This window comes from Equus przewalskii, chromosome X (assembly GCF_037783145.1).
Source record: "Equus przewalskii isolate Varuska chromosome X, EquPr2, whole genome shotgun sequence".
Taxonomy (NCBI): Eukaryota; Metazoa; Chordata; class Mammalia; order Perissodactyla; family Equidae; genus Equus; species Equus przewalskii.
In genome coordinates, this window is record NC_091863.1 from 124697996 (window position 1) to 124714487 (window position 16492).

A 16492-nucleotide genomic window follows, 5' to 3' on the forward strand; every position below is an offset into this window, starting at 1 on the left:
AACATAATGTGCTATCACGTGAATTTGGATCTACCAGGTGTTAAATCATGTCCCCAAGGGCAGCTGCATACATACATACAAATAAGGCACAAGCTAGTAGTTTAGCCACAAGGAAGTATTAGCCTTATTCCATTTCTAGATAAACATTTACTAAGACTTTAGTGTAACATTCTATACATCTTGTTTTTTGCATGTTCTTTTTTTAGGACTCTTTAGCTGTGAAACAATCTAGGTAGTGACCTGAGTGACTTGGATTTGGAGGTATTTTATTCAAAGTTGAGGAGCTGAGTAGTTAGGAAGAACCTAAAGGAAAGGAGACTAATTCTTCATGAAAGACTTTTGAGACAGAGAAAGGCAACCAATAAACCCAGCATAAAAAAATTTAGAGCATCAGGATACGAAAGGGCTTTAAAAACCCTCCTTTCATACCTCCTCATTTTACAGATAAAAAAACTGAGGCCTGGAGCAGAAGTCACTTGCCCACAGTCATACAGCAAAGTAGAGCTAGAGTTAGAACTAGAACTTAAGTTTCTTGTCTCTTATAAAAGTATTTGGGATTTAAAGAAAGATTCCCACTTCTTAAATGAACAACTAGCATATTCTTCAGGATGAGAAGTATGTGAATTCGCTTGATATTACAATTTTTCCCTGTATTGCTCATCACTAAAACACTTATAACTTTAAAAATGCAAGGTCTTAAAACTGTAAGACTCTGGTTTGAAATAAACTGCTATGAGTCTTAATGAAACTACTAAAGTAATGAATAGGACTAGGGTAGCAAAGTGACAAGTTAAGAGTTAAATGTGGTGAGAAACTGGCAGCTCCAGCAAGATGTATGCGGTAGGAGGGAGGCCCAGTCAGTGGCTGAGAGGTTAGTAATGTAAACTATATACAACTTGGTATTTGTAAGGGGGGAGTGCTTTGATAGAGATGCAAATGCTTTTGCACAGAGGGGGATTTTTAGAGAGCAGACTTTGGAACAGTAGAACTAAGAAAACATATAAAGCCATAGCAGAAATTCCCCCTATGTTTGCTTTCAGTTATTCTGAGAACGAGTGTATGTAACAGCAGAGCACAGAAAAAAGCAACACACCCCAGAGCTGTTACACAGTAAAGTACAAAATAGCATTGAACTCATGGGAGTGGGAGAGAAGAGAAGCCAGGCTCACCTTCTTTTTCTCTTTCCTCTTCTTTGAAATCCAGATTGAGTCATATTGTATCAGAAAGGATTTATCATAGAAATCAGAACTGTCTTAATGTGTTAGCATAGAAGGGCTTTAGATAGGAAAGTTTTCAACTTCAGTCTCAATATGACAGATTTTAGGTTCCAGGGAGAAAATGCATTTTTCTTTCATTAACAAACTGCATTTCTTGAATAGATTTAGCTTTCTAGTCCCTAAGTTGGCATAAGAACAGAAATTTCTGTTTAGGTTGAACATAGCAAATTTCAGGGCTACAGAAAAACAGTTGAGAAAGCTATGAGCACCTGGCCAGAGGGACTGAGATGGGAGTGGGTTTACAATGCATCATTCATTACTGCAGAGGCAGTACGTGACAGAAATCACTAGATCCCATCAATGTGCAGCCAAGACTTGTAATCACCTTAGCTCCTATTTAATAATATATGATATGTATATTCTCTCTCTCACTTAATAGAACATGAAATTGACCAACAGCACAGTCAGTTTGTTGACTGTTGCTGCTCACAATGAATGACCCTTTAATGGGTGGATTTCTGAATCATAAACATGCATGCAGTAGTAGTTTTTCATCTAATCTATGTACTGCAGTAGTCTCTTGCCTATTCATTTCTCAATATTTTTTCCCTCTTACCTTCCCGTACAGTATCTATTTCAGTTCATCCTGTTAGCCAGATCAGATTCAGCATGTCCAGAATGGCAAACAATTTATTGTCATTCAGTCCTACTCAACACCCTGATTTTACCCAGGTCCTACTACCCACAGTATTGCAGATCTTCCACAGTCCATTCTAATGAAAGATTTTACAGGGCAATCTAGACAATATATACTCTTCTGCTGCCAAGATAGGATCCCCTTTGAACATGGTTCTGAGTCATTTCTATTATGACCTAGATTCCTCCAATCTTAGCCTTCAACCTTGAGGGCATGTCCCTGAGATCCCTAGTGACATCCTTGGAATCCCATATGATTATCTCCTGTAACTTTGAGACCTTGTATGCCTTCCTGTGAGTCATTGATTCTTGCAATTCCAATATGTTCTGAATCTAGTTTCCTTTGGGAAATCAATGAGTCTAAAGTGCATCCAGTGTGTGTGTTATTGTTCTTACAGTGTAAAGGACTTGAAGGGCCCCACACGTTCTTTATCTGATCAATGAGGAATAAATCCATTTCTCATAAATTTGTCAAAAGACTCTTCTCAATCCAAAGCTCCTACATCCATATGCTCTGCAAGTTAGCTGAACAATGTGTCCTTGTTTATTTGGGTGTTCAAATGAAAGCTACCTGTTCCTTTCCAGTGCTGAGACTATGAATCTTAATAAAGATACAGAAAAGGTAGTGGTGGGAGGCTTCAGGAGGCTGTGAATCCAAGTAAATAAAAAAGACGTAGATTTCATTTTTGAATGCCCAAATAAACAAGGGCATGTTGCCCAGTTTACACTCAAGGATTGGAGATTTAGAAGGTGTGGTTGAAGGGAATTCCTTTGTCAAATTTTGTAGTTATAGAATTATAGACCATAATGGGGCAGAGTCCTTCGAAATCACCTACTCCACTCCTATAATTATGTAGATGGTGAAACTAAGGCCCAAACAAAACAAGTGGTTTGATAAAGGTTATATAGATATTTGAGTCTTGGGATCTCCATATTGTTTATCTGCATTCTCTTGTGCTGTATTAAATAATACCAAAACAACTAGCTAAAAAGTGAAATTATAGTCAGACTGGTTCTTTGATATGATGTGCCAGAAAAGTTATTTTTAACCAAATTAAATCTTCTTTTCAAAAAATGAACAGATGTAAATTCAACTAAACAGGTTTGCGTGGGGATATAGCCCCAAAAGGCAATGACTCTGGCCATATTATTAGACTTTGAGTCCTTTATGAACTTTTTCCTTAATTTTCCTGTTATTGAGCTTTGGGCACATTTTAGTGTTGTTTGCTTGCTTATGGAAACCTAATCAAGCACTATCTTCTCTCACTTCTTCATTTATATTACTCATTCAAGCTTTCCATCCCATACAGTAGTGTGAGTAATCGATCTATTTTGAGGAGGGTGGAAATCTGATGAATTTCAAATATATACTTTATTCATGCTAGTGTTTCCTAGGTTCTAATGTTTCCAAGATAACTCTTGGATTTGTGTTTACGTTTCCTTGTGTACACCTTTTTGGCTTCCAGGTGATGCAATACAGTAATCTACTGTTTGTACAATATTTTCCTCATGGTCACCATTATCAGTACTATGCTAAATCAGATCCTTCAGGGGATGACCACCCAACTCTTCCTGATTGTGCTACAGTGGAGACACAAGCATGTGCTTTCTAGATATTCAACTTAACTTAAATCTGGTATAAGGATATTGCTACTCTTTAAGAAAGCCAATTTACTGTGTAAGGTAGAGGTAGACCAAAGTAGTCCTAGTAGATTCTTCCTAGTAAATCCCATCAATATAGACTTGACTTGGGGTGGTAATAGGTACAATTACAGGTGATATTTGTGATAATTAGAGGCTCATCTTCTATGGTTCCCCCATCCCCAGTGTTACTCCCACATATACAAAACTTTGATTCTGGAGCCACACTGTCATTTAGAAAGAATCACCTCCTCAATAAGTTAAAGCAGCTTATAAGGTAAGGAGAACTGCAAGATGATTAGTCTTGGCTTCTTTACACTCTTGGGAAGGGTTTTTTGCTGTTATTCTACAGATAGCCTAATTTCTGCCCTCTGTGTCTCTGCCATAGCTCTGCCATTATTGCATCTTGCTTGCATGCCTATATTCATTGAATCAAGCATGTCCTTTCCCATCTATTTATTTATGGTTATCACAAATTTCACTGAAAGGAGAATTTTGATTGGTGATATATATATATATATATATATATATATATATATATATGAGCAACTTCTATGGAAGACTTTTGAGGCTTTCTCTTTTACATCAGCATTGCTTCAAGAAGTGGCTTTTGCATTTGAAATTAGGTTCCATTTTTATTATAATTTTGATGTTCAAGGCCTGTATTTCTCTGTTAGTAAACATCTGAATGAGCTAGCTGCTCCTGTGACCCTAGTCATATGATGAAATACAAAAGGAATCAACGATATGATCTTTGCCCCCAAAGGGCTTTATAGTCTGGATGGGATGACCAGACTTGCCTGTAAGTCTGTAAAGAAGTAGGTGAGGTCAATTACAGAATAAAGGTGTAACATGAAGACCACCATAAAGTGGTTGAAGGTAGTGGTGGTGATAGGGCCTGAGCTTTGTTAGTTCCCTGCAAAGTACTCATGCTTGTGTGTTCTCATTTATTGTTTCTATTCCTTCTCTCCTAGGATTTTCTGATGTGCCCTAAAGCCCATGTAACTACAAGGGCTCTTTATCACCATAAGTGCCACCCTGATCCAAAACCACTCAGAACTCAAGAATCAAGGCAAAATGGATGCCGCAGTGACAGATGATTTCCAACAAATTCTGCCTATTGAACAGCTACGCTCTACTCATGCTAGCAATGATTATGTGGAACGACCTCCCGCCCCCTGTAAACAGGCCCTCTCCAGCCCTTCCCTTATTGTGCAAACCCACAAATCTGATTGGTCCCTGGCTACCATGCCTACTGCTCTCCCCCGCAGTCTCAGCCAGTGCCATCAATTGCAGCCCTTGCCTCAGCATCTGAGCCAATCTAGCATTGCCAGCTCAATGTCCCATAGCACCACTGCCTCTGATCAAAGGCTCTTGGCCAGCATTACACCCTCACCTTCAGGCCAGTCCATCATCCGAACCCAGCCTGGAGCAGGGACCAACTCAAAGGCTGATGGTGCTCTGAAGGGAGAAGCTGAGCAATCTGCAGTGCACCCCAGTGAGCACCTCTTCATCTGCGAGGAGTGTGGGCGCTGCAAATGTGTCCTCTGCACAGCGGCTCGCCCTCTCCCCTCCTGCTGGCTGTGCAACCAGCGTTGCCTTTGCTCTGCTGAGAGCCTCCTTGATTATGGCTCTTGTCTCTGCTGTGTTAAGGGCCTCTTCTACCACTGCTCCACTGATGATGAAGACAACTGCGCTGATGAGCCCTGCTCCTGTGGGCCTAGCTCTTGCTTCGTCCGCTGGGCAGCCATGAGCCTCATCTCCCTCTTCCTACCCTGCCTGTGCTGCTACCTGCCTACCCGTGGATGCCTCCATCTGTGCCAGCAGGGCTATGATAGCCTCAGGCGACCAGGCTGCCGCTGTAAGAGGCACACCAACACTGTGTGCAGAAAAATCTCTTCTGGTAGCGCACCCTTCCCTAAGACCCAGGAAAAGTCTGTATGACCTTGCCACAAAATGGATCCAGAGCTTTCTCCTTCTAGCCCCCATCAGTAAAGCATAGGCCTCATCTTTGAAGAGGGGGAGGAGGAGTAAAGTAGCCAAAGTTAGGGCCTCACCAATTTTGTTCCTGCAGTTTCAGGGGAATGGCCAAGTGCATCCTCGTGCAGGATGCTTGTTCTTTCTCACAGTATCTAGCCCACTCCTCTTCAACCTTTTTACACCCCGCCATCTCAGCCTTTATGGCTGTCGTGGCAAATTCAGGTGATATATAGGCATGAGATTTGGACACTGAGGACTGACAGAGCCAGCAACGTGGAGGTTTAGGGGCTCCCCAATGTAATGCCTCTCGATGCAGGCTCTGAGCGTCACTCTGCTTTCCACAGTGCCTTTGGAAGCTTTCTTCTAAGATGGTTTTCACAGGTCCATGTGGAACAGCATTCAATATTCCAGGGAATCTGACCCCTTCTCCCTGTTTACTGCCCTCCTCTTCTTTAATCTTCTCTCTCCCTCTTTCCTCCTCTTTCATTACTCTGTTCTGTATCCTTTTCCCCTTCATTCTCCCCCTCTCTACTTTTACTTTTCCTCCTCTCTCTCTTCCGTTCTACCCCTTTGCTCCATCTCTCTCAGACTAAACCTTTCTCTGCCTGTATTTCTGTCTTGTTTGATCTGTCTTTCTCTCTCTTTATCTGTCCCTTTTCTCTTTCTTACGTGTCCCAAAGTGCTGTTTTTCCATAGGTGTTTCCTTTGACGCCAAACTTTGCTATGCTATACTATTTACTAATTTTTATTAAGGGAAATGGATTACTGTAATGAACTGATAACTAGCAATAGTCTATATCCTGACATGTGTGTGCACTCATAACCATGCTCACCTGTTTGTGAGCATATGAGGCAAAGTTATCTTACATTTCCAGGTTGAATTAGTAGCTGGAGTTTCCCTCCCTTTCCCAATAATCAACTTATAGTACTGACAGATTCCACTAGCATGCTGAGTAGGATAGTAAATCAGGATGCTCATAACTTTGTATGTCTGACCCAAGTGCCAAAGGCAGACGTGCTTTATAGCTAAATGAACAAAGCAAAGGATATTACAGAGGTCTGTTCTCTCTTAGAAGCTAACTGCCCTGAGACTGCATGGCTCAGGCCTTAATAATGGACATAAAAAGTCATAAAATTTTAGAGCTGGAAGGAATCTTAACTGTTAATCTAGTTAAATGCCCTTATGTTACAGATGGGAAAACTGAGGCCTGGAGATATGAAGGGATTTTCCCAAGGCCACACGCTGAGCTAATAACAGAGTTGGGACTGGAATACAGGCCTTCTGACTCCTAGTTCAATATTCTCTACCCTGTACCACATTAAGTCATGGGACTTTTCTCCTAGGACTGTATTAACAATGACAGAAAGCCATTCCCATTTGATTTTCAGAAACCATGCCAAGTTAGTATGGTGGTCTTTATGCAGTGCATGGTGGGTGGCTAGTTAACTATCAGGTATCGAGGCTGCCCCCAGTGGACATCATCTTTGGCTTTGTCACCTTGTAGAAGCTCAAGTGTGGAAAAGAAAAGCTTAAGGAAGCCCTAACCCAGCTGTATCTTCGCCATTGCACCTACCCTTTGCTGCACACACTGTGCTCGCTCCTGGCTTTGTCTGCAGTGGCAGTTGCCTGAGAACTTAAATTTCAGCAACAGTGGAAAACTGAGATGAAAGATGTATAATGCAGAGAACTGACTTCTCTTTTAAAAAATACCAAGAGCCTGTGATGTGAATCCCCCTCAATGGGAAAAGGCTGCAGTGGTGATGGCAGGCTCCTAAAGACTGCTGCTAAAAGACACGAGTATTAGATACAGTTTCCCTCTGTAAGTGAATCCAAAATTCACTAAGGAATTCAGAGATTGAGGGCACTTGCTTGAAATCAAGGTGCTCCAACTTAGTTTAAGACTTCCAGACTCTAACTTTATATATCATCTCTTTTAAAGTGTGCATGGATGTTTTGCAGGGTGGAGAGGTGGGGAGAAATCTATAGTCATACACAGGGGGAAGAAGAAGGGAACATCCACATCCCTTTGTTGGATATATACTACAGAAATATGTGCCAGTCTTTGTTGGTTCTGAATCTTCCTGAAGTGTACTGACATTTGGGCTGCACATAACCCCACGCCTTCACTTTCACCTCTTCTTCTAGAATTGCTTTGCTCTATTTTTGTATATATAAATATGTTATGATGATTATTAATAATGTTAATGATATTGCTGCAAATGGTGCCATATATAAGGTTTGGCTTCTTGGAACATTTATAAACCCAAACCAATACCTGTAACCTCTTATGTTGCTTTCAGATCCTTCAATTTTAAGTAACATTTTTTATCTTACAAGTCTGCCTGATTGAACTTTGAACTTATCTACCCCTGAAAGCTGCGCCCAGTTCTCTGGGTCAAGCTGGGTGGTGATGAGTAGCAACACACACTTCTCCCTGCTTCCGCCTGAAATTCGCTTAGAGCTGAGATATATAAGGATTCTATGACACTAGTGCATTGTTCCTGGAGCTAAAGTTATTCTATGGATGTTTGCTTATTAGTTTCAGGACCCAAAATAACACAAGACCCTCCTTGATAGCTCCTTGATATCCCAATCCTGCAGTCCTTACTCAGGCAAATTGTGCACTGCCAGAGGGACTCTGGGCTCTGCCATACACCCAGAGGAGCTCTTCTCAGTGTATTTCTAAATGGCCTTATACTTGGTAGAAGAAACTGAAGGGTTACTCAGATGCAGTTGCAATCCGCAATCTGCTGCTGAGTCAGGGCTTTCACTTGTGTCCAAGTTGGCCTGATATGGACTGCATCTGGTTTACGTATAGATGGGTCCTGTTGGGGTATGCACACGGACATGTGAGTGAGTGTGCATATGTATCCCTTCTGTGATATATATATGTAAATATATATATTCACACATCTCTATATATTTTAATGTATTGCACATGTATATTTAAAATATATACAAAAGAACTCTAAATCCTGCAGAGAGGCTCTGTTTTCGTTATTTTTCTACTTTGTGTCATGTACTGTATAAACAGGAATATTTAGAGGGTGTTTCCCGCTTAGCATTTTTTTGCAGTTAAGTAATCTGTTACCCCCTAACTCTACTGCTTTCCACATATTGGTCTCTTGATACATTTCATATGGCTTTAGCCAAGAGTTTTCCTTTGGTTCCAGCCATCGTTCCTCATCACAATAAGCTATAGTAAATATAGCGAATATTTACACAGTGCTAAGCACTATTTTAAGCACATTACCTATATTAGCTCATTTAATCCTCACAATAACTCTCTGATGTAGGTTACTATTACTATTGCCATTTTACAGATGAGAAAACTGAAGCACAGAGAGTTTAAGTGACTTGTAAATAAAGGTAATAAAACTTGTAAATGGTGGAGCTAAGATTTTAACTTAGGCTGTCTGCCTCCTGAGTCCATGCTCCAGAGTCAGATATAGAACTCTGGAGCATAAAGTAAATCCTTCTGGTGTAACAAGCCTCAAATGGTGAATAGTCCTGTCCCTAACTCCACCTGCAGCCTAAGAGTTGAAACAAATGTGCTCCTATGTTAGGAGTGAAGCAATAGTTACAGACATTGTATATTAGCTGTCTTCCTTCCCAAGATGGTGGCATTACAAACTTCTCCACTACTCCCTTTGAAAACATGCTTGCAGCCAGTTGCCATTCTCAGACAGCTTATGGTATAGAGCTAGTAAAGAAGTATTTTCTTGTGCCAAGGATGGTTAGAGTTTATTTGGCCTTCTCTTTATAGGCCCAGGAAAATTAATTCAATTTCTTTCTGTAGAAAGTAGAACTAAAACTATTTTTGGAACTTAAGATTGGTTGGAGCTGTTAACATTCAAACTCATTGATTATATTGAGTACATTCTTCTGATTCAAATGTAAGCAATCCACTGATGACCATTGGTCACTCTAATACCTTATCTTTCCCCATCACCTCCTTCACACTGACGATCTTTTACCCTAGGATTATTTCGGAGCCCAAAAGACCCTTAAAACCATCTACTCCAACATCCACATTTAATTGTTATGGAAAAAGATGCACAGAGAGGGAAGATAACCTGTCCAAAGTCACATAGTTCTGGGTTTGGGTGGAATTATGACTTAATTTCAGAATTCCTAATTTCTAGATGTCTTAGTCTGGGTTTCTTAGAAAATAGAGCTTGAAGCAAAAGCTTATGCACAATCCCAGGGAAGCAGGAGTAAGGAAAAACAGTAGTGAAGTAGAGAAGGAAGGAGAGCAAACATAAAGGAGTATATCACTGTGTTGGCAACAATCTGTTTGATGATAAGCTGATTTCTCAGTCTTTTATGACAGGCCATACTGCATATCCATACAGCACCTCTGGAGGAGGAAGTGAGAATAATTCATCTCCCATCTCTCATCTTATTAGTCAAATACCTTCGCCGTAGGACATCAACTCCCCTGCACTTCTGGGTAGTTTGGGTGTGGGTGCCCAAGCATGTACCTTGTCATTTCATGCCTCAGCAGCAATGGGGTAGCATTGAGGCTCCACTAAAGACAGCAAGGCAAGTGTGTGGATCTAGGGAGACATATGAACTTAAAGTGGTATACTCAGTTGGTGCTTTTCCCTTATATCTTCAATCACATTCATTCAAAGTGAGTTAGAGATAATCTACCATATATAAAGTACATAAGGCTTTATTGTGGTGCTCAGGACTGTACTAAATTTGCCTTCCTCAACGTACGTATTCTCTGGCTTGCTTTGAAGGGCTTCTTTCTGCATGGAAATGAAGTCCTTAGTTCAATTAGAGGAGTAAAAAAGTCTCAAAATACCCTTCTTCTTAGTATAAAAAGAAACTTTATCTTACTGAACTCTTCATAAAGCATGTCTAAGCCAATGCATGTACATGAATGCACATATGTTCATTTAGTTTCCATCAGCATAATAGCATGAAAACTAGTTAAGTTAATAAATTCAGGAAAAATTAGCTAAACAAATTATTTTGCAGCATAAACATAAAACATTCTGTTGGTTGACTGGATTTTTTTCTATTTCAGCCACTAATTATGATGACATCACATAGACACATTCTAAGAGCTATACGATCTTTTAATTTTCATATATGATAGTTCCATGTGCCCTATAGACCATTCCTACATGAATTCAAAGCATCTAGTTGATAAAAACATCCCTTTGATATGATTTCATATCTATCAGCAAGGTCATAAAAACATTGAATGCATTTCACTGATTTAATTCTTGCTTTTTCATGTAAGAAAAGATGAGCATAAGGGAATTCTGAAAAATTTTCAGGGTAAATGAGGAACTCGTGCTATCACTCCAAACAATCTACCAAAACTCTTCTCCAATGACCTCCACTTTAGTGAGTCCAGTGTTACTGCTCAGTTCTCATCGTCCCTGACCTATGAGCAGCATTTGACACAGTTGCTCACTCTGTCCTCCTAAAAGCGCTTTCATCACTTGCCTTCCAGGATACCACACTCTGTTGGTTTTCCTCCTACTTTACTGTCTGCTCCTCTATATTCTTTTCTGGGTCCCCTCATCTCCTTCACCTCTTCATGTTCAAGTGTTCCATGGATTGGGCCTTGAAAGCTGCTTTTTGGGCACCATTTACATGATGTCTCTCAAAATTGTATCTCCAGCCTAGACTACTCCCTTGAACTTCCCACTTATATATCCAACTGCATATTTCACATCTCTAATCTGATATCTAATAGGGATTTCAAATATAACATGTTCATCCAAGCTCTTGATTTTTTCTCCTCAAACCTGAATTTGCAGCCTTTCCTATCTCTTTTAAATGCCAGTTCCAAACTTCTAGTTGCTCAGATCAAAAACTGTAGCTATCCACTAGACATTTTATTAGTTGTGAATGTGGCCAAAATTCTCAACCTCCAAATTGTCAATTAGTCTTCTGCTTTGGTGATTTAAGCTGGATCATATGTGGTCATTAGTACCCCTTTTGAACCTCTGGCCTAAGGTTTGATAAGACTGAGATTCTTCGTCCCTTTATCCTAATCTAGGCCCATATGCTTATCTTGACCCTCAAATTTATTGTCACAACACTGTCAGTGTTGCAACTTTCAAAGGCCATGATGGACAAGACACATAGCCCTTACGAAAGACATCTTGGGAATGCACAGCTCATTTTTTAGGGACCTTGCTGTCATTACAATCAAAGTTATATATGTTGCTCCCAAATGTATTTGCTAGCCAGTCCCCTGGAAAATAAGGGAGTAATCCTAACCCACAAGTTGTCATTCTCCAATTATTTAGGCAATCCTTTTCACTGTGCCAGATAATGGTCATGTCTTTGATGGTAAAAGACACAGATGACAAGGATCTAGAAGCCCCCAAGTCCTTGAAGAACTGACTAATACTGCTGTTGCAGGTTACTAAGGAACAAAAACAGAGACAGTCACTCAGGCAGACACTCCAGTTTTATTAATATAGGGCTTTAACCTCAAGTCATCTGTATGTTCTCTTATTGTGATAAGATGAGGCAAACCATACATGCATCCTGAAGGCTCATTTTGAACCTATGTCCTAAGGCCTAAACCAAAAGCAGACAGAATGACACCCTTGGCCCTTTTCTTCTAGGCCCACACTTTAATCTTAGCCTTCAAAGTCTTATCACTCTGATGACAAAAAGAAACACTAAAAAGGAAATCCAAGGAAAATAACACTAATTTTTACAGTACCAGAGATTATTGGCTTAAACAGTTTTACTCTTTGAATTTTTTTCTAAAGGGTCCCCTTCCAATGGAGGTGAAGTCCTCCCAAGAACAAGTCTCCAAGCTCATCTTAATACATAAGCTATATCGAAGGAAAGAAAAAAGTAGTGGAAAGTAATACTAAATGTGGGTCCGGAAAGAAAAGCAAGGGTTAAGAAAATGAGCAAAATGAAAGGAAAAAGCTCTATAATCAGTGTTCTCTCACCTAAAACTCATTTCACTAACCTCTTGGTTCAGTTATATCCTTGAATTCCTTTTTATCCTTGACTTATATCAGCACTCTTTCTTTTCAAACTCCTACAGCACTTCCACTGGAATGATTGTGTGTGTGTGTGTGTGTGTGAGAGAGAGAGAGAGACAGAGACAGAGACAGAGACAGAGAGAGGAAGAGAGAGACAGGGAGAGATGTGGATGGAGCCTTGAGCTTTCCCCTAGAGTATGCCTCACTAACAGTCTCAGCCTTTCAAACTTCCTTTTAGGATATGCCCCATAGTAGTACTTGGATCTTATACTAAATGACAAGGTTTCTCTCCTTCAAAGAGAAATACCAGACTGGATTTGTGGTTTTCCCTGGATTGACTTCTTCTTAGTCAATGTGGTGTTGTGGAAATCACAGTACCCTGAGACCAAATAAATCAGAATCTTTGGAGGTGGAGCTAAGGAATGGATTTTTTTAAAGCTCCCAGGTGATTAAAATATTCAAACAGGATTGAGAAAGCCCAATCACCTCATTTTATAATTGCAGATACTGAGGCTCAGAGAGGGGAAGTGACTTACTGATAACCACACAGTGAGTTAGGGACAAAGTTAGGAGTATCAGAATCCAGGTCTGCTGACTCCTAGGCCAGAGTTCTTGTCTTTATACTATGCTGCTTCTCTCTCTTCTCTGTGCCCTCTCTGGACCTTTGATTTCCCATGTGTAGAATGAAGATAATAAAGCCTAGAGATTTTGTGAGAGCCATTAAAGCAGAAGCATTTTTTAATGTACAAGGTTCTACACAAATGCCAGGGAATGTTATACTTGAGGGAATTAATGTACAACACATATGTGAGGCTGAGTCTCTAAAACAACATAATGAAAGTTGCTTTTTATTTTAATCAGTCAATCCTTTGGATGTTGTGTCTACCTGATAACATGTATCAAGATTGAACACTTGTGTGGGTTGCATGTACCTTTAAACTGAACTTGGCCTCAGTGATGATCAAAGAAATTAGAAGTTGAGGACAGAGGTCATCCTTTTTTATTTTCCCCTCTCTCTCGGATAGAGATTAAAAGCAATATAAAAGCAATGGGATATCTGGACTTCGTATACTCAGTCAACTACAAAATGGCCCTAGGACTGAACTAGCCTAGGGTTTCTATGGGTCTTGTAGATTCCATGCCTGAGGCCGTCAGGGTTTGGAGGGAGCAGGCCAAAAAAGGGATATCTCCTCTGAAAGGTAGTATGCATGGAAAGCCAGTTGGAAGGGCTCACTGTTAAGAAGAGCTACTGCTATAGAAACCAGAAAGAAGGAAAGGGGCCTTCTGACTTGGCTTATCTGAGGCAAAAGATTATGTGGGGCCTGTAGTATTCCCAGAATGATCTGTAACCACAAGGAACACATTTCCTGAACTCCAGGGCACCAGAACAGAGTATCCAGACCCATTCCTGTTCTATCCATCCCAGATATTAGGAATTTCCAGAGGGGGGGTCACTTCTATTCCCTTAGGAGTCATACATCTGGCAACTTGTTTATTTGGTAAAAATGGAATTCTGTACAATTTATAAAATGGACCTCTTGTGTCTTCCTTATTTTGAAAGTATAATACACATTCCTAATTCATCATTCATTTTTGCCAACAATTTTTACGTATTTGGAAGTTATTTTTAAATATAAAAATATATTTAACAAAGCACTCCTTTATCCTCTTATCTGAGCCATGCTAATAAATTAAAACCAAGCCATGATTAACCTAGATATTTCTATATGTCATGTTACAGGCTAGTTTAAAAAATCTATTTTGTAAATATATCCTCATTTCGTCTTGAAATGCCTCCTTTTTAAGGGAGAGGTAGAGAGATAAGGAATTAGTGAGAATCAAGAGGCCTAAAAGTATAGTGATGGGCACTTATAATCCAGACCTGCTTCATGCAGGGGGTTACCTTTCAGGTGATTAAGAAGCAATGACTTATGCTCAGGAACGATTGAGTTGTTAGAGGCCATGTTTCAGGGGTCTATGATTTCCTAGAAAACCTAACCCAAAAAACTCCTTGCTAATAGCTACACTACCGATGTAGTGCTTGTACTTTGCCCAACAACAATTAATGCAAGAGTCTAGGATGAGCTTCATAAAGTAGCATGTGGACAGAATGAGAAGTCAGACTGTCTGTACTTCTAAAGGAAGGCTCAAATTTGGTTGTGGTATTAGCCATAGGCATTAATAGTAGGGGCATTGAAATCTGTTAAAAATCTAAATAAACAGAATGGAGATTGGACCTGAGAAGGAGAATAAAGGGTAATTACTGACAAAAAACTAGAGCATAACCCGAAGTCCAGAAGCAACAGTGAATTTAGAATCAGAAAATAAATGTAATAACACACAAGACAGTATGAGATGGGAGGAGCCAGCCTTGATGAGTTTCATCCGAAGGATTATAGCTAGCTCCACCATGTGCTACGCACCTTTGGTGAGTTACTAAGGTTTTCTGTGCCTGGTTTTGAACCCAGGAACCATGACTCTAAAAATTTTGTGCTTTTAACTACTACAATCTACTTTTTTCCGTACAAAAATGACTTATGAGTAGAGTTATAATATGTCCCAATTTGCCCAGGAGAGTCTCAGTTAATACCTGTTCCCCAGAATATTTAATAGTTCCCTCTTATATTCAGAGAACTTATCTTGACATGACTTGTGTATAATAGTATGTTTAATTAGCTAACTTTGATAAAATCATTGCATGAAAGGAGATCTGGACAATTTCAGTGTTGGCTCTTCACTTCTATTATCGTCAAACACTAACCAAAATTGACCCCACCCCCAATATTTTTTGTTTGTATCACCCACCTCAAGCCCTTCTTACCCAGCTTACACTCTCTGGTCCATCACCTCACCCTTAACCCTCTCTGCCTTTGGCACACTTGCCTAACAAAATCTGAACCTTAGTTAAATATAACCACTTGTTCCACATTTTCATCCAAACAGATGAATGTGGCTGGAGAAAAACAAACAACCGCAAATTTCAAGTGGGCTCTCAGTACCACCAGGCATTTCTACTTTATTTCTCCAGTTTATTTTCCAACTCTCCAAAAAGGCTGTTTCACATTTCTCTCTCATCACACTTCCAATACTCCCACTCCTCCATACCGCCACTCCCAGCCTATGAGCTTGCCACATATCACTGAGAAAATAGAAGCATTCTCTCTTGAACCCACTCCAGCCAGAGTTTTGATCCAACCAATCACTGAAATAGCTCTCGTCATTGTCACCAGTGGTTCTACCTTGCTAAATCCAGTGGTCAATTCTCAGTCTTCATCCTACTCAACTTATCAGCAGCATTTGCCCCAGGTGATCATTCCCTCTATGTTAACTTAGCTTACACAAAAAGCCTAGCAGAGCCTGAGACCAGGGCTTGCATGTAGTTAATTTGGGGAGGTGATTCAGGAAAAAGGAGAAGGGAACTGAGAAGAGTAAACCAAGAAAGGAGGGACCATCAATTCAAGGGCATATTATTAATCTCTTTACTACTAGGCAACTGTGGATTATTCCCACTGAGGACTCCTTTGGAGCTGTGTAAAACATGCTTCTGAATTTTCCACCAGATATAGAAGAGAAGACCGTTTATCCATCAGATTTCATCTCCCATTGACCAAGGGTAATCCTAGAGGATATTAACTCACTGGCACTTGCAGGTTTGTTCATAATCTAGAATCACTGTCCAGGCTACTTTCAGGTGTCCCAGCTGGTGGTAGCAGAGAATCCCCAGGGCAAGAAGCAATAATACGAGATACAGCTGAATGAGGTAGCATCAAGCTACACCTGCATACAGGTGCTACAGCAATGTCTTGAACAAAAATGTGGTCTATGAGCATGTGAAGTGGGACATAAAAGATGTTCAACACACCCTCCTTCTTGAAACACATTCTTTACTTGGTGTCCAGCACACCATACTCTCCTAGGTCTCTTTTTGCCTCATTGATTTCTCTTTCTCCAAGTCCTTTAATCGTTCTTCCTCATCTCCT

The 16492-nt window shown here is 40.2% G+C and overlaps 1 protein-coding gene across 3 annotated transcripts in view; it reads left to right on the plus strand.

Moving 5' to 3' along the window:
* The window catches only part of SPRY3 (sprouty RTK signaling antagonist 3), a 104774-nt gene extending 96259 nt beyond the window's left edge, over nucleotides 1-8515 (plus strand). For all 3 annotated transcript variants that reach the window (XM_070606121.1, XM_070606122.1, XM_008537852.2), the window contains one exon: nucleotides 4529-8515. In XM_070606121.1, the coding sequence (XP_070462222.1) occupies nucleotides 4632-5498 (867 nt within the window). In that variant the 5' untranslated portion in view covers nucleotides 4529-4631 and the 3' untranslated portion in view covers nucleotides 5499-8515. The remainder of the gene's footprint in view (nucleotides 1-4528) is intronic.
* Nucleotides 8516-16492: the final 7977 nt, after the last annotated feature.